Source organism: Perissodus microlepis, chromosome 7 (genome assembly GCF_051167445.1).
Source record: "Perissodus microlepis isolate ML-2025 ecotype Zambia chromosome 7, ASM5116744v1, whole genome shotgun sequence".
Taxonomy (NCBI): domain Eukaryota; kingdom Metazoa; phylum Chordata; class Actinopteri; order Cichliformes; family Cichlidae; genus Perissodus; species Perissodus microlepis.
This window is the reverse complement of record NC_140467.1, coordinates 29360806-29379509: the sequence shown is the minus strand read 5'-3', so window position 1 is coordinate 29379509 and position 18704 is coordinate 29360806. Positions and strand designations below refer to the sequence as shown.

The following is an 18704-nucleotide window of genomic DNA, read 5'->3' as shown; positions in this document are numbered from 1 at the left end:
TGTGCAGCTTTTTCCTGAAAACGCTCACCACAAACAAAAGATTTATGATTTCTCTCTCCTGCTTTACATTTTACGTGTTCTAAAGCCGTTTTAATTTAATAAAAGAGAAGCTATTTTTGTGACCCCCCAAAACATGATTTCATACATTTCACCTCTCCGTGCACTTGATTTGTCTTCATATTTTCAGTGTAACATTAAAGCCACTATATAAAGTCCTGTGCACAAGTCTTGAGCCACCCTTCATTTCTTAATTTTTTTGGGGGAAAGTATGAAATGCATTTATTGAAACGTGCAAACACCCTGAACTCTCTTAATCAAGCTGCCCATAATTGCACTAGGTAATCTTCAGAAATAGTTCTTTTTCAAGGACATTCCAAGGTCTTTGTTGGATGCTGGCTGACACTTTCTGTGACTATGATCCCGCCCTACCTCTGCAAAGGTCTGTGCTCTGAGGAGATCAGTCAATGACTGATCATTTCCCACTGTGTTTTTCAGTCAACGTATGCTTTTGCTGCATTGGCAGTGTGTTTGGGAGCACTGTCATGCTGACAAACGAAGGTGCTGCCAATCAGATGCTTTCCAGGTGGTATTACATCAAAATCTGACTGTACTTGTCTGCTATCAATTTTGACAAGCTCTCCAACAACATTGGCTGAAATGCAGTCCAGACCATGACAGAGCCTCCGCTGTGTTTTACAGATGGCTGTAGTTACTCACTGTTGTACTTCAGTGCATACTGACGGTGATTTGAACCAAAACTGTGAAATTTGGATTCATCACTCCATCAGACCGGTTTTCACTGATTTTCAGTCCAGTTATTATGTGATGTGGCTCATATCTCATATCTCAGCCCTGTCTCCCTTTCTCAGTAATGGCTTCTTGATGGCCATTCTTCCACTGGGACCATTTCTGACGAGGGTTCAGTGAATGGTAGATGGATCAACTGAAGCTCCAGCCTTGTTGATGAAAAAATACTATTTTATACTGCCAGAACCAGAAGTTATAGAGTACGGTGGGTTCAAGGGACGTGTTATTAGACGATGAGGTCGACAGACACAGGTGTGTAGAACGCAGACCTACCCCACATGTATGCAGGTGCTTTTGGAACCTAAATGCTGAGAGGTACGTCTCAGGAGCAAGAAATGTTTTTCATTTTTTCATTGCTACATCTTTTTTTTAGTTTTTTAGTTTTATGTCTGCTTTCACTCGTTTTAATCTCTTTTATTTCCCCTCATTTAGTTGTTGAAGTTGACGTTTTCAATAATAAATTTTATTAAAAAGTGGCTTTCAAAACACCCAAGGACACTGTACAGAGCAAATACTCCAGGCATAAAAACAGGAAATAAACACAATAATAAAAGAAAGTTTAAGAGCATGGAGAAGTTATATAGAGTAGGCTATGTTGAGCAGGTGGGTTTGGAGGGTGGACTTAAAAAAAACTTTTTCCAGCTAGTTTTATAACTTCTTGTTTCAGGTGTTCTTTCAGTTGCTTCTCTGTGGTCACTTTGCATCTTTTTGTCATTTATTGCTTTTTTTTTAGATTTTGTTTTCTGGCTTTTTGCTGTTGACTTTATCTTTGTAATCATTTTTTGTGTGTTTGGAATGATTTTACCCTTCATCTCAGTAATTTTAAATGTTTTTGTGATTATTTTATGTTAATTTTTTATTGTTTTGTGTCTCCCTTCATTAGTTTATGTCAGTTTGCTGTCATTTGCTCATCATACAGCTTTGTGGATCTTTTAATCTCTTTTTAGTCATTTCTGCATCTGTTTGGGTCTTTTTTGTCGTCTTTGTAGTTGGTTTGCTCCATTTGATGTGTCTACAATTGTTTCAGATTGGGATGTTTTCATTTGAATCTCTGTTCATGTCTGTTTTGGTAGTTTTATATCTCTTTCGATTCTTTTATCCCTGTCGCATCATTTTGCATCTCCTTGTAGTCGTTTTACTTCCCTTAAAACATCTCGTCATCTATTGCTCCACTTCACTCCTTTCTTTGCCTGTTTTTATTTGTGTCTCTTCAGGAGAGTGCACATCTTCACAGACACTACACATCTCATTATGACCATCATATGTCAATTTTGGGGTGTTTTTACATCTTTTTTGTCATCATTTTATATCTAAATTGTTTATCTTACATTTTTGTGGTGATTTCAGCGTCTTCAGTGTCATTTAATATCTCTTTAGAGTCATTTTGTCTTCTCTGTGCAGTGATTTATTATTGTCTCTTTCATTTCCAGCTATTTTATGTCTCTGAGATTCTTCTTAAACCTCATCTCAGTGATTTGACTTCTCTCTGTGGATACTTTATGTCTGCTTCTTGTTCATTTATGTTTTTCTCCAGCTGTTTGTCATCTGTGTTTTTGTGGTTCGATGTCTTTTTTTGTAATTTTAAATCTCACTGAGATCTTTTTTTTTTCTCTTATATCATTTCATATCTTATTTTAGTTGTTTTATGCCTGTGCTTGTTTTCCTTCCCAGTGGTTTTTATGTGTCTTTGCAGTATTTTTAGCTTTATGTCATGTCAGTCATTCTTTGCATCTCTGTGTTTGTCATTTTGTAGTTTTATTTTTGTAGTTTTCTGTTTCTTTCTGGTTGTTTTATCCTTCTCGCTTCAATTTTTTTAAAAAACTGTAGTTAATTTCTGATAATTGTTTTTTGTTTATTGTGTCTTTTCAGACTTTCTTTGTCTCTTTGCAGTTGTTTTCCCTCATTTTGCAGCTGTCTTTGTGGATTATTTCGCATCACTTCTCAGTCATCCGAGGCTATTTTTTTGGCTATTTTCTTTTTCTTCGTGGTTGTCTTCTGGCTCTTTTTCTTTTGTATCTCTGAATTGTTTTACTCCTCATCTGCGTCATCATTTAACATCTCTCTGTAGTCATTTTCGTGAATTTTAGTCTTGGTTTAGTTTTTTTTACATGTCCTTTCACTTCTTTGATGTCTCTGCTTTTGAACATTTTACATCTTTGTGGACTTTTTTTTTTGTAGTTATTTTACACCTCTTTTTATTCTTTGTTTTGGCTGTTATCAGTCACCGTGGTACTTTTACATTTGATTATTTTCTGTTCCGAGACATTTGAATCAAACGAGTGTTTCTCCCATCTGCGGAGAGAGGCCGAGTCTCGCTGACTCAGATATTGACTTCTCGTACAGTGCGAGTCATAAAGCAGGAGGAGTGAGAGGTCACAAATTCTCTTAAATCGCTCGTTCACGTGACCGAAGGCGCGGTCTGCTGGTGCGAGCGGTTCCTGTGTGAGTTTTACGCGTCCTGCTTGTGACCCAGAGATGAACTGAGCAGTGAGGCAGATGGATTCTGAAACGAGGGGGAAAAGTGTTGAATATTGCATGAGTCGGTCTACTTTACACTGCTCCTTCATGCAGGCGAAGATTTTTAGTTTTCAGATGTGGCTATCAGGAGTAAAAGAGAGCTCTGACAACTGTGAAGGTCCTTTATTTGAGAAAAGTGGGAAAAAAAGCAAAGTCCTGGAAATCCCCTGACTTCCAGGACTGCAGAGCTGAGAGTAAAACACGACAAGTCTAAAGGCGAAGCAGCGGCTTCAGACTAAATGCTGTTCAACCAGAAAAGCAGCTCTCCTTTCACATTTGTTCAACTGCCGTAAGCTAAAAGCTCCACACATGAGTCAGTGTAGTATGACAAGCCCTGCTCCCTGACTCACAGTCATAAACTCCCTCTAACTCACGAGTCCCAGGTCTTTGTGTTGACTTAGTTTGAGAACTTTAGGTGCTAGAGAAAGGTTCAGGACTTTTTGAGATTATAGTTCTGAACATTTCTCAGATTTCTCCCCAGCGTTACGACCTCTGCATACAGCAGGGGTATATTTCCAATTGAAGTAAGACTTTGGGCATTCCTCTGTCTTTAGACTCTCAAGTATCTACAGTCTGAGGTGTGAGGGTTATTTTTATATGTGTTGATCACTACATAGAAGTATCTTGCTACGTAGTACAGGCCTCTGATCAGAGTGTAAACACAGTCAACAAAGGGGCTGAATGTTCCCGGAACTTTTGGAGAACATCTGCAACTGATGCAACATCGTAGAGCTGGCCTGGGATGACGTGAAGAGGTGGAAGAAATGTGCCAAGTTTTCCTACATTCTCAGAAAAAAACAGTCCGTTGTACAACAACAACAACAACAACAACCTGGTTTGGTTTTTATTTGCTCTTCTTTATTAGACTCGTATTTGAAAATCTGCCCTTTCATCTGTCTCTTCAGGTTCTCAGTAAATTTTGTCCCTCCCTGGTGGGGCTAAGAACTAAAGCCCCAAAAATAAATGTGTGGTAAAGAGTGATGTTTGTGTGGGACACTGAAGATTTGAGAAGAAATCAGTGTTCTCTTGACACTTTATTAGGTTCGTCAGGCTTCAGAAGATGGTACGCTGTGGTCATGGACATGGTCAGCAACAATACTCAGGCAGGCTGCGGGGTTTCAATGATGCTCAGTCATTAGTGAGAAGTCCAAAGTATGCCACACCATTACTCATCAGACCAGACAACATTTTTTCAGTCTTTTGTTGTCCAGTGTTTTGTGAGCCTCTGTGAATCATAGACTCAGTTTTCTGTTTTTAAAGGACCAGTGTGGTCCTCTGCTGCCAGAACAAGGTTTGACATATTGCACTTTGAGAGATGGTCTTCTGCATACCTTAGTTGTCATGACTGGTTATTCAATTCAATTCAATTCAATTTTATTTATATAGCGCCAAATCACAACAAAAGTCGCCTCAAGGCGCTTCATAGATACAGAGAAAGACCCAACAATCATATGACCCCCTATGAGCAAGCACTTTGGCGACAGTGGGAAGGAAAAACTCCCTTTTAACAGGAAGAAACCTCCGGCAGAACCAGGCTCAGGGAGGGGCGGGGCCATCTGCAGCGACCGGTTGGGGTGAGAGAAGGAAGACAGGATAAAAGACATGCTGTGGAAGAGAGACAGAGGTTAATAACAGATATGATTCCATGCAGAGAGGTCTATTAATACATAGTGAGTGAATCTAAGTTATCTAAGTTATTGCTGCCTTATTGCAGCCAGCTACGCAAGATGTTCCAGATGTCCTTCTCCCCAGCCACACTTTCCAATTTCTGCTGGAGGATCCCAACGTATTTCCAGACAGAGATGAGATATATAATCTCTCCACTGGGTTCAGGGTCTATCTCAGTTAGGTGTGCCCAGAAAACCTCTGGAGGCATCCTAACCACCTCAACTGGCTCCTTTCGACATGTAAAATCGACAGATAAAGAGTGATTCAGGAAATCCCAGTGAAGATTCAGAGCTCAAGAATCTCACCCACAAGTGACAAACTGGGGCCCTCTCCTGACTGAGGCCTTTGACATTTTATTAAAAAGTCCAACTTTACAGCAGAAATAACCATTTTTACAGCCTGCTACAGAAACAGCTTTGCAGTCGCTTTGCCCATCCTTTATATACAGTCTATGTGAAAAAGGTCATACGTGCCAGTATAACCCAGAGTTTTAAGCATGTTAATAAACTCTGTGCCTGGCCCTCTCCCAGTGGGGCAGACATAGAAAGTATGGCCCTTACTGAAAATGATTTATAGCAATAATACTGAGCTGCCTGACTTTTGTACTGAAACATGAACTGCTCCACAGAAAAAAGCCACCATTTAAAAAAAAGAAAGAAAGAAAGAAAAGAAAAGAAAAGCCAGGCATACACTCCCCTGTTTGTTCCTGTTAGCAGCCTGAACACGTTGCTCAACACCGCATGTGGTCTGTTAAACCAACCTTCTGTTCTCTGCTCGTGGGTTTGTGAACAAACTGATACTCTTACTGTTGTTTTACACTCACACATGTAGAGACAGAGAAATTTCATGAATCCAGAGAGATGTTTGCCTATTTTCTGTCGTCTTTAGGTGAAGCATCAGAATTATTTTACCTGGAAACACGGAGAGCTTTATGAACCACTGTCTCAATTGATCGTTCAGAAGTTTAAGTGCAGCTTGGTGAATTCTTTTGGAGCAGAAATGTGAAGCAAAGAAAGGCTGGATTTCATGGCCTCATTAGGAGGAATGTTTGGAATGGGACAGCTGCATCGACCCGTTCTGACATGTTTGGGCTTGAAATGTGGTCGAGCATGGAGGCAGTTTCTGAAATGGGATGCAGCTGCAGACTTAAGGTGGGGTAGAGTGGCGGTGGAAAGAAACCAAATATTCAAGTAACCTATTGTTCTTAATTTTAAAGCCTTTGTTTTCCAGTTTGAATCGTCTCTCTAATTCCACTGCACTGCAAAGTGAAATATTTCGCTTTTATTCAGCTTTCTAGTTTGTAATAATTTAGAAAAAAAATCTGAATTTTAATGGACAGTAACTTTATTCTTCCACTTGTGGACATAAATTAATTAATTCTATGTGTCAGAAATGTGTCGATGAGCTAATAATGTTGGTGTGATTACATTTTAATAATACATGTATTCTAATAACATTTGTGGGTTATACTCATTTCTAGTATGTATGTCATATTTAATGATTTGTTACTTACTTTTTTTATCCATATAATACAAATCAATACAATACAATACAGTTTTATTTATATAGCATATTGAAAAAGCCAAAGGCACACCAAAGGGCTTCACAATAATGCAGAGAATCAAAACAACAAAATAAAGTGCAAGATGCATATTTCTGCACATAAGTGCATTAATAAATCAACTGTTAATTCCACTTCTGAGATTTCTCTCTTGCAAACAGGAAAAAAAAACGTAATTTTTTTAGTTTCAATTATTTTGTCATTTATACCAGCAATTTCTGTAATCTTTTTGTAAATGTATGCATTTTTGTGTCATTTTTAATGTATTTTGCTTATTTACATCTAATGTTATGTACATGTCCTTTATTTTTATATATACTTTATTTATTTTTTTCTTATTTCTGTTATGGGTACTTTATGTAACATCAAGTAGCTTTTAAACCACTTTACCATAACTGTGTCTTTATAAAGTTTTGATTGGATAAAACTGTCATTTTTAAATGATGTCACAACCTGGTTTTTAGTGTAGAATAACATCCAGCAGACTATCTGACACTGAAACGAGGACGTGACCTGTTTGTTTTTGTTTTAATGTCAAAATGTGACTCTCTCATCAATATGCATCATTAAGTATGTACAGGAGGTGTGGTCTGCTTTTTCATTCTAATTTATGATAATGAGGGTGGGGTCCAGTTGTCTTACAGTGAATGCAAAACAAAGTGGTCCACCCTGGTATGTAAATACAGGGGTGGTCTGTATGTAAATACAGACATGGTTGATTTATTTATTTTTAATTTCTCAATATGTAGGTAAGAGGGTATCGCTCTGTTTACTTTTTTAATATAAATATTTAACTGGCCATTGATTATTTTGATGACAGAAAAGTTCTTTTATTTACTTCTTTTTTAAAAAGTCCCCTGAAAAAAACCACTGTGATGACACCCATTCACCTCCTATATTTGAGTGGAGACAAAAGTCTCAGAAAACATCCCCAAACCTTAACAAATAAATCACAACGCTTTATTAAACACATTAGGCTGGTTTAAGCCATTATTATCCAATATATTCCAGTTGATTCATGTAAACAAGCAAATATCCTCAAACATATAAGTTAGTCATGGAGTTCTGCAGGGTTTTGTACTGGGACCTATAATTTTTGTGTTAGGTATGCTTCCCTTTGGCAATATTATCAGAAAACATAGATTTTCATTGCTTTTCAGATGATACCCAGACTCAAATAATTTAGTTAACTACAGATGTTATATGAGACACAAAGGCCAATGACATTAAGTTTTCTACTCCTAATGTTAGACAAAATTGAGGTAACTGTATTTAGAAACATGGTGACTCAACACATGCTTTAGATGCTACTACTGTGAAATCAAAATGAAACAGTGCATTCAAAAGGTTTTATAGGTGCATAAATCCTATAACATGCTACAACATGCTACAGTAGCAATGCTACTGTACCAAGGCAGATTGCTCAATTCCTGATGCTGTAGGAGGAGTTTGCTGACAAACAAATAAACAGGTTTGACATATTATAGTTAGATCAGTAAGCCGGCTTTCATTCGTCTGCACAATATCGATAAAATGCCTAACATTAGAAACAAGATGTCTCAGAGTGGTGCTAAAAAACAAATTCATGCATTTGTTAGTTTTTGGCTGGACTACTTTAATCCTTTATTAACAGGTCGTTCTAAAAACTAATTGAAAAAGCCTTCAGTTGATTCAGAATGCTGCACTGTGAGCACTAACAGGGACAAGAATGAAAGCTCCTTCATTCGCTCCCTGTTAAATCCAGAATTGAATTTAGAATCCTTCTGGTTGGATGCAAAGTCAAGCCTCGTGTCCAAAACATTTTATCCCCATGCTCTTAGACTGCAGGTTTACTTGTGCTTCATAGAGCTTCTAAAAGCAGAATGGGAGGCATAGCCTTTAGTTGTCAGACTACTCTTCTGTGCAACCAGCTTGGAAGTGTTTTTTGGATAAAGTTTATAGTTATTGTGTTATGCTTCATCTATAAAGTGCTTGTGAAATAGGACTGCTACATCATACTGGTCCAGTCTTTTACCTTTTCCTTTTATGCTGCTACAAACCCAAGGTAATGATTATCTATGATCCTTCACTCTCTGTGGATTTATACCTTTTTAAGCGTGCATCTTTTTCCCCCTCTTACCTTTGTTTTCTGCATGTGTCTCCAGCTGGTTCCTGATCTGTTGTTACTGGTCCTCCACTAGTTTACCCAGTGTTTTATTGTCTGTTGTGTGTCTGTTCTCTTCTTTGCTCTCTTTGCTCTCCCCTCACCACCCCCAACCAGTGGCGGCAGATGGCCGACCTCCCTGAGCCTGGACCTGCTGGAGGTTCCTTCCTTTTAAAAGGGTCTTTTTTCTCTTTCCCCCCTCCCTCCTTGTTGTAATCAGGTTTTCTTCTAACCCAGGTGTAGGAACTATGAAAGGCACAACTTTCTATGAAAAGACACAAAAATATCTGATTTGTATAATGAAAGTGACAATTATTAAGATTGCTAACATATGTAAAAACTTAAAATAATAATGGTGACTACTCTGGACCATTATTTGTTGCATTTATATACACCATTTATATAACCAACAATGCAAATGCAAGATTGGCATTTAGATGCTTCTGGGACTGGCTACTTATGCAGAAAGGCAAATCTGGGGTAGACTGGACAACGTACAATTGAGGTATAAGAAATAAAATTCAAAACTGCTGTTGGTGAAACTTTAAATGTTGCCATGGCACCAGTTCCATATCCTTGAACAAAAGTTTCACAATTTAGAATCGCCAAGGTCTAGATAAAAATGACTGAACATTGAAGTCGATCCCGTTAAATCTGAAGGGAGAGTTTTTATAAGACTTGAAAGTGGCAGACTTCTTGTTGGGTTTGTAGCTTCAAGAGTTCTGCGCAGACAGTCTGGCAGTCATCAAGAAAAACTCACCTGCCAGACTAAGGAAGCTGGTGTATATATCAGCCAAAAGATGGCCAAAGTGATGTTCATCTACATGCCAACCCACTCAGTGATTCAGAGGAATGCTGAAGAACTCGACTCGACCTGACTAGCAGTCAGGAAAACATCAAGCCAAGACTTAACAAAGCCAGAGGTGTGGCTCTATAACATCTGGAAGTCAAAACAATATGCTCAAGCTCTGAAACGGCACCATTGCGCCAAGACTACCATACAAGTCAAACTGTTTGATCAAAACTGCCTTCTACAGCTGTCTTAGAAGGCTCTACAAGCTAAAAAAGAGATCTCTGGCAACAACCTTTGGAAGATGAAAAGCTGCAACTCGAAATTAAGATAACATGGCTAAGGTTGCTCAGATTCATTTTGAGGATTCCCAGTGAAAGAGCTCCAAAAGCTGCCTTTAGACGGACTGCTGTTGGAAAGCTTTAAGAAGAGGTTTAAGATAACCTGAATGAGGACAATGATGTCAGAGTAAAATGAGATGGTGCTTTCATGGGGTGAAGCAAGTGCCAAACCCCAAGAACACATCCAGTGGAGGAAACGTAAATGTTTGCACCAATCTTTTTACATAGAAATGGTGATACACAGGGTTATTAAAGTTAACTAAAAGTAGTTGCGGAAAATATTTTATATTCAGTTAAAATAAAAATTAAAACTGACTAAAAAAAATTCGTGAACTTTGGGAAACTAAAATAAAATAAAATATAGAGAAAAAGTTCTTAGTTTTAGCATTTGTCAGTTCAGTGAAATCTGTCATCACAGCTTGCCTGATGAGGCTTTAACAGATGCGTTTAGTTAGACTTCGATGTCTACGAGACCTCGAGTGAACTGATTTTGAAAAGTTAGTTGTACTTACCGTCACTTATTTCTCCAAAATATTGCATCAAGCATGTGCCATTAATAATGAAAAAAGACTAAGACCAAACTTCAAACAACAAAAACTAAACTGAAATGAGCAAACCTGCTCTGGAAAACTGCTGTAAAAGTGCTCCATGATGGCTGCTGTTGTGAATCGGTGCTATAAAATGGGAATAAATCCTAAATTTACCAAAGCCATAATAGTCAGAGCAGAAACCGATTAGAGTTCAGCTCACTTTGTCTGATCCTGATCCAGATCCTGGTCTGCATCAGATCCTGGTGACAAAAACCCTCCCTGACCTCCCTTCCCCCTCCCATCACACAACCTGTCTGACCTGTGTGGTCACTGCTGCCCCCTCCTCCCAGCACACCTATTCCCTACAGTCCACCTCCCCCCCCCCCCCCCCCCCTTTCACCCCTTCTGCTGTCACATGTGGCCTCCTCCCCCCTCTGCAAACCCCCAACACATCAAACCCCTTCTCCTGACAAAGCCTCCCTCCCCCCTCAGTGCTGCCTCTGTTATCTTCCCCCTCCTCCTCCTTCTCATCCCCCTTCTTCTTCTTCTTCTTTCTCCAGCACCCCCACACAACAACAACAACAACAACAACAACAACCCCACATCACCCCCTGACACCTGGTATTGTCCTTTCCGGAGAACCAGGTGACCAGAAAAATTGTGAGATTAGTGAAATATTTGCTATTTTTTTATTGTGCATACGTCCTGATTTGATCTGGATAGCTGTTTAATTTGCTTCATAATCAGATTCTTTAAGAGTGCTAAATGTCTTACTACTGAATAATATTAGCAGATAAAACCAAAATGCATGAAATAACTTTATTTAAACATTTGACTTTGCTTGTGTGTATGTGTGTGCATTAGTGTGTGTGTGTGCATGGGTGTCAGTCTTTCCCACTCCAGATGGAGGAGCTGTGCATACACCAGAAAACAAAAGCACCATCTACACAGCAGTGAGAGGTCTGAGCCATGAGACGTTTCTGGTATTGCTTCATGTTTTTTATTGTGTTTTGAATCGTGGTTCAGAGCAGTAGGCAGACATTTTCTGTAAATAAATCCCCCTGCTTCCAATTTCCGCATAATTACACAATGCATTATCCACATTGCCTCATCACTTCAATTACAGCCTACCTACTGCAAGTTATTATGGGTAGCGGCGGCTGGAAAAAGCCTGCAGAGCTGGAGGAGCAGCAGCAGTAAGCGATGGATGTGATGTGCTGGGGAAGAGCGATGCCTCACTCTGATGTAAGGGAGAAGAAAAACCCAAAAAACGAGCCAGCCAGGAAGAGGAGGAGGTGGAAAAAGAGGAGGAGGAGGGTGTTGAGGTCTGAGTGATGGAGGGAGGGTCAGCCCGAGGTGGCTCTGCTCTGCATACACAGCCCCGCTGATATCTTCATTCATTGATTTTAAAGAACACCACCAAGTGGCACAGAGCAGAGATAACAGGGCTCAAAGTTGTTGTTTTTTTTTCTGGAGGAGGAATTTGCAGGCTGAGATGTGAAGTGTGAGCTATGTCGCATATGGTAGAAGCGGTGCATCATGGGAGCAGGAGGCTAAATAGATAGCCGTTTAGCTCACAGAGTGTCTGATGATTCATTACTGATGACAAATTGGAGAAAAATGAAGAAATGTATTATAATCTAAGAAAACAGTGTTGTGCCTTTGCAATGGCCAATGCATACTGTATGTACAACCTCCTCCAAAAGCCTGAATTTTACTGTTCTTAGTTGTTATATTATGTTTAGTGGATTTAATACTATTTAATCTAATGAAAAGAATACATATAATATATTAGCTTCATCGATTAAGATTGATATATGGTCATAAAGAAGAAAAACAGAGTATTTTATATTGTTAACACTCAGGCTAGGAGATGAAATTGACTTAAATCGTGTTAAAAATGATTCTAACCTAAATCAGTCATGAATTTTATAAGGAGTTAGGTTGCTATTAAACTGCCAAAAAGCTCAGTTTACCAGAAACGCAGAGTAAAATCTAGTTTAGCTTTTTCTGAAATACACCAAATAACACTTATAGAGTTCAGTAAGTAATGTTATATCTAGTTTTCTAATCTCTAATCATCTGTTTAATCCATTTAAAAGCTATATTTTAAATTATTAGCCTGTCATTTTTTGAGAGATAATAAATAAGACTAGATATTTTTTTCTGGGATTTATAATCTCTTGTTATAACTTATTAGTCTATGTATAGCCAGCAGGTAGTTAGCTTAGCTTATCTTAGCCTAACCTAGCTTAGCTCTGCATAAAGAATCAGTGCAAGACAATGGCTGTGCTTATTTAAAGGTACTCACTCATTTGTTTTATTATTATTATTACTACTATTTTATTTGGATCTTTTTATTTAAAAGCCAGTACCATATATAAAGTGATTAGCTTTCACTGGCCATGTTGTGGTCGTCACGTTGGTGTGTATGTAGCTTAAGCTGAGAAAACTTTAAATCTGAATTCTTCTACTTTTGAATGGTTTTCATATCTCTCCTATTATTTGGTAGTTCATGGTCTCTGCTTGCTGTTTTGCCAGACTGGTATTTATGCTGCACTTTTCTATTTGACCACTCAAAATGATTTCTTACAACCAGAGCGATGCAGTGGGGGAAACTCGGGGTTCGGTGTCTTGACCAACTTGAGGAATTGGAGATCAACCCACTAACTTTCTGACCCACAGCCTCATCCTGTGTGGACGCCTCTTTATGGCTCTGTAATGTTTGTTTGTCACATTGGTCGCCATAGTGCTGTTGTACCATTTATTCCAGCGCTGATGTCACAAGTAGTTGTTTCAGCATTCTCCTGAACAATCAGCCTCTACGCTCAGACAAAACCTCCACATCAGCACTGGTGTAGGAATAGATGAAGTCTCTAATCTGTGCATCTCTGACCTTTTGTAGTGTTATATCATTAAAATGGCACTATAAACTGTCACGATTGTACTCTTGTGTCTTCAACCCAGCTTTGTCGGCAATGGCAACCACACAAGATTAGAAAAATTCAGAGGTGTACCACCAACTGGCCGAAGTGACTCCAACGGATGTGACATCACTTCTGTCATACAGGCCGAGAATGAGAATGGTGAGTATAAATGAACTAATGGGCTACGTGGGATATGAGTGGAAAATGGTTCTTTATTGAAACTTTTTGCAACCTTTTGGAGGAAATATGCAGTGCTGCTGCTGACCTGACTTTAATTTCCAGTTACCCTCGTGTTTTTCGCCTAACATGCAAAAGATCCCAGATTTGATGACAAAAATAATGATCGTCATTTTTATTTCAACTGATGTAAAGTATTTCTTGTCTTGTATGTTATCTTATGCCTCTCTGTGAGGGAAACAGCTAACCTGGCTTTATCGCCCAGTGGTTGAAGCACGTCCCCAACCTCATCAGGAGCCAAAGATATGATTGCACTCCCCAACTTCACTAATTCAAACAATTATCAATACTAACAACAACAAAGGGATACTGAGTTGATAGTGAAATAACAATCATCAGGATTATTTTAACCCTACAGAAGTCATTTTAATGGAACTCAACGTCACTCTGTACTTTTCTACCAGTCATTCACGCCCCTGTCCTGCAGTGGTCCTAATAGGTCTCCCCAGGGGGGGCCACCCCACAGCTTGAGAGCCACTGGTCTAATGGTAAACCTACTAAATAACTCGCTATAGTACTGCTTTCATGTTTATGTGAAAGCATGTGCAAAAGTGTGATTAGCTGTGAGTGTATATAAATCCAGATTTGAATAACTGACAGACCTTTGAATGTGACACAGTAACACACATAACTGTAGCCTCAGACCAGCACACTGGTATCTGTTGCTGTGTTGTTGTTGTTCCTACAACACTGTAATGTTGCTCCAGGAAGTGTTGTTGCAACTGACCAAACACGCTGCTGTGATGTCATCGGTTTGCAATTCAGGAGGTGGGGGGAAAACACCGGAAAAGTACTGAAGAGTGGCTCAGGCAGTGGCGAGAGCAGCACAGAGAGGAACATGGCGAATAAAAGGGGTCAAACCCAGGACTTTCACCTGGTAAAACCGGGCTCAGTGTCCCCCATGCAAAACCAAAATCAATCCTCAGCCGTTGTGTTTTTTGACAGACTATTTTGCTCTTGTGCTCAGCGGCAGTTTGGTTGAGTGTCGATGACTAAACCTGTTGGTTAGGTCTGAGAAAAGATCATGGCTTGATGTTAAAATTTACCCTTTTGGTGCTGGAAAGCCCCTCTGATGGCAAACGGCGGATTTCAGCTCAGCGCAACTTTAACGCCTGTGCATCAAAGTGTGTCATTAATAATGTAGTGTGAGTCTGTGTGTGTGCATGATTATCAGGCTGCATCCCAGCACCTCATGTGGCAGTCAAACACAAGCTTTAAGGTTTTCATTTTTTATTAAGATTATAAATTTTAACAAATATTTTCTTGAACAGTTTTACCCGGTGATATACAATTTATTAAGCACAAAAATACAAGAATAACAACAAAATATGTAGAGAATGGCTGAATACTCTCTTTATTTTGGTACACATAGTGCTCATAAAGCTAACGCATGGATTCTCAGGTTATGGCTAAAAACATGAGCTTGCCTTTTTAAAACAAAAGGACTAAAAATCAATCATTCTCTTTTATTTATGTACTTTTTGTGTATTTTTGTACAAAGTGAAACTCACAAAACCAAAGCTGGAATCATGAATTGCTGTGAAAGGCTTTGAGCAACAACCATGATTAAGAAAACAATGTCAGACTGTCAGAAATGAGCCGGACTGTTTACTACCACACGCTGGAAGGGAGGTGGGAGCGGAGGTGCAGAGACGACCACGTGGAATAAAGTGTTGGCACTCCATCAAGCGATATGAGCTGCTTCAGAGTCCGTGTACCTTCAAGAGTGTTTTCTGGGGAGTGAGTTCTCGAACGTGGTGCTTCACAGGACGACAAAGCTGTTGGGAGTGTGCAAGATCAGTTTGAGAGTTTCAGGACGGGAGAGGACGGCAGACACATTCAGTCACTTCCAATAATGGACTTTCTGTTTATGACAATAGCTAGCAGTAGTGTGCATTGGATTTAAGGCAACGGATCCATTTCTGTCAGATTTTATGAAAAGCCTGCACATGACACCAACAACTCTCCCGCCTCTCCCTGTCAAAGAACTATTATCATTAAATTGCTCATTTAATAAATAGCTTTTCTTCTTTTTCTTTTTTTCCTTGCAAAAATAAAGTCGATTTAGACACTGTAAGGGGAGAGTGGGCTCAGCTGGAACGCCTCCATTTCCTCCAATTAGAAGCATTGCTATTGATTTGTAAGACACAAGTGTGCTTTGAGGTACAATTCAGTTGGAGTTGTTGATTTATTTAGCACATGGGATTTTATTATGGCTGACACTGGAAAAGGCGGGCAGGAAGGGGCAGCTGGAACACACAAACTTAAAACTGGAAACTTTCTTTGCCCAATTCTGAAGAAAGGGGAGTACAAGCTGACCCCTAAATGTCCCCATAAGGGCCCAAATTTCTGTAACCTAGTTTCCACAAAATAAGAGGCTAAATTTGCAAAACTGTTAGGGAAAAGTGACAGCTGTAGTTAAGAAACCTGCTTTTAGCAGCATTGCTGTGAATACAAGCGCTAAAACTGACCCCCTGTTTACCACTTGTGTCTCATGATAAGTTTCCCGCTCCTGTGACCATGCCATGTTACTGAAGGTGCAAAAACGTCCACATTTCTGCAGAGTTTCTCTCACTTTCTGCTAGAATGTTGCGATTCTGTAAACTTTCTGGGACCTCAGAACGTTTAAAGTTTGAAGCAAACTGACCCCCCCACCCCCTCATCACCACACAGGAGCTGGACGCATCACACAGTCCCGCTCCAGCTGAGCCCGCTCTCCCCTCCCCAAAACAAAAAGTGTTCCATTCAAAACGCGACGATGGCTCGGGTCCACGCTCCGAGGCTGGCTAGGGCTTGCTTGCTACAGATCTGCTCCAAGTCCGCCTGCCTGCTCAGCAGCCCCGAAAACCCCGAGCCGAAGATGGAGATCAGATTGGAGATGTTGGAAGTGTCCGTATAGTCCGGGGCAGAGTAGGAGCAGTCCTCGCGTTTGGCCCGTTTGCGAGCCGCCGTGAAGTCCGGCGCTTCCTCCGCGTCCGACGCGCAGCAGCCGAACTCCACCTTCCGCTTCTTGGCTGGGGACTGCGCGCTCTGGCCGCACTGGAGCGCGTCGCAGCAGCAGTCCTGGTGGAGGTAGCCGTTCTCCACCGTGGTCACCACATGCGTGTCCAGGTCCAACACCGTGGTCTTGTTGCAGTGCGCGCTGCTGTTTGCGGGACACTGCTCGCAGAGCGGCGCGGGGGGCGCCTCCATGCAGCAGCTGCGGTAATAGGAGGGCTCCGGCTCTTTGCAGCCGTCCTCCAGCAGGGAGCAGCCGGCCACAGTACCCGCCGCCCGGCAATGCGCCGCGCCTCTGTGGCACGGAGAGCCGCACGCGCTCGCCTCCTCTGCGCAGCAAGCAGCCCGCGCCTGCTCCTCGTCCTCCGCGTCCTCCGCCTCCAGATCCAGCGGGTTGAGCTCCTGGATCTCGTTGCAGACAGTCATCACCTCCTCGTACTGCTGCATCCTGTAGATCTCCGCGTACTTCTCTTTGATGTAGACCTGCCTGGCGTTCCTCAGCACGTAGGAGACCAGCAGGTTTTTGTGCAGCTTGATTCCTCCTCTCTGCGTCCTGGAGTTGTGGATCTTCATTAAGGAAATGGAGATCAGGCTCTGCGCGTCCACGGCGCACTCCATGGTGCTGATCATTGCTCCGTTCCCCCGGTCAGCCTCCAGCTCCTCTCCGGGAGAGAGAAAGCGGCTCTCAGCTATCTCAGCGGGGCTCGTTTGGTTCCAGGAGAAAGGTTCAAGTGAGCTCTGTGGAGACACATTGGACACAAAGATCCGCCTCCCTCTGAAAGCCAGCAATCATTTGCAGATGCCCTGAAACCAGAATGTATATATAGCCTAGAAACAGCGCCCGCCCACTTCTGCGGGAGTCAATCAGCCGCCTGGGATCTGCTGAGTGACAAGCAGGAGCTCTGGAAATATGTCGCACTCGACCAATCAGCTTCAGGCGGTTCCTCTGTACTATTCAAATTCCACCCAGGCTGTCTACCAGGAATGTCCTCATTTCAGCTGCCTGTAGCTGCAACTCCGAAAACCAGCCAGTCTCTGAGTGAAAGACTTCCACACAGGTTTAAAAGTAAAGAAACTTCTTTATTTTGACGTCTGGATCAAGTAGCTGAAGAAATAAATATTAAGTTTGTTCCCTGCATTATACTGCAGGGAACAAACTGCTTTATAATGGAAAATAGGAAAAAAAAAAAAAAGAAAAAAAAAGAAAAAGGGTACAATTATAAAAGCAAAAATACAGGTAGGTCAAATCTGTGACAGAAAAATGACAACAAAACTGTGCTTTCTTACATATTTATACATATGAAACATATATATATATATGTATATATGGGGTTGCGGGTTTCACTGATGAGGAAATGCTCAGTTTGGCTTTTTAACACAACAGATGCAAATTCTGCATATTCAGAAAAAATGAAGCAGGAAAGCCTGCTTCATTCAGTTGATTCACAAACATCCATCCACGATGAATAATGATAAGTAATTATAGTCTTCATAAATCCATAAAACACCATGCTTTCATTACTTTCTTTTAAATCAAAGAAATATTCCCATAGACTGAACATAAAAGATGGACATATGCACTGTGACATCATCCACAAATTATTTGTTTTCTGGAGCCAGAAGTGACCATATTTGGATGGAGGTCTAAGTTACCAGCTAATGCTAGACTGCTTATTGTAAATGTGCAATATACAAAAACAGATATCTGCTAATTAATGGATGGACTGATAGGAAAATTAACCATGCGGTCAACTAACCACATTTATTCCATTAAAAATCTCTAAAAGCACAAACATGGTCCAGCTCAGGGACTCCAACTGGCTGGGGTGAATCCAAGCAGACTTTTCTTCTGCTGTAAAATTAGACTTTTTAACTTGGTAGTGTGGACATTAGAGGAACTGCAGCTTTTTCTGCTTCATTTTTCAGCTTGAAGACTGTTGAGTTGTTTAGATTATCCAGGTAGGGATGCTGTTCTCTCTAGACTGTTGGGTGGAGGCGGAAATTAGTGATGAACCTTTTTTATTGTTATATAAGTCTCCACTTGTTCCACATAAATGTGGAAATTTGCACTTTTCGAGTCTTTGTCAGTCTCCTGTTACGATATCAGTCAGAATATACAGATATCTGACTGATATCAGTATAGCCTGGTTTCTCTGACTCGTTGGGCAGAAATCAAGCTGTGGTCA

The 18704-nt window shown here is 40.6% G+C and overlaps 1 protein-coding gene and 1 long non-coding RNA gene across 2 annotated transcripts; one reads left to right on the top strand and one right to left on the bottom strand.

The window, feature by feature from the left end:
- Window positions 1-3024: 3024 nt before the first annotated feature.
- LOC146383346 (uncharacterized) lies at window positions 3025-11626 on the top strand. The gene is made up of 3 exons (XR_014800743.1): window positions 3025-6143; window positions 10918-11017; window positions 11222-11626. It is a non-coding gene; the product is annotated as an uncharacterized LOC146383346 (long non-coding RNA).
- Window positions 11627-14734: 3108 nt separating this feature from the next.
- On the bottom strand, window positions 14735-17331 carry ier5l (immediate early response 5-like). Its single transcript, XM_084934552.1, has one exon. It carries the CDS (start codon window positions 17146-17148, stop codon window positions 16267-16269), a length of 882 nt encoding a protein of 293 aa, XP_084790678.1. The 5' UTR covers window positions 17149-17331; the 3' UTR covers window positions 14735-16266.
- Window positions 17332-18704: the final 1373 nt, after the last annotated feature.

What these genes read in the sequence shown, in the direction of transcription:
- ier5l (XM_084934552.1), bottom strand. Translation starts at nt 17,148, where the DNA reads ATGATCAGCACCATGGAGTGCGCCGTGGACGCGCAGAGCCTGATCTCC.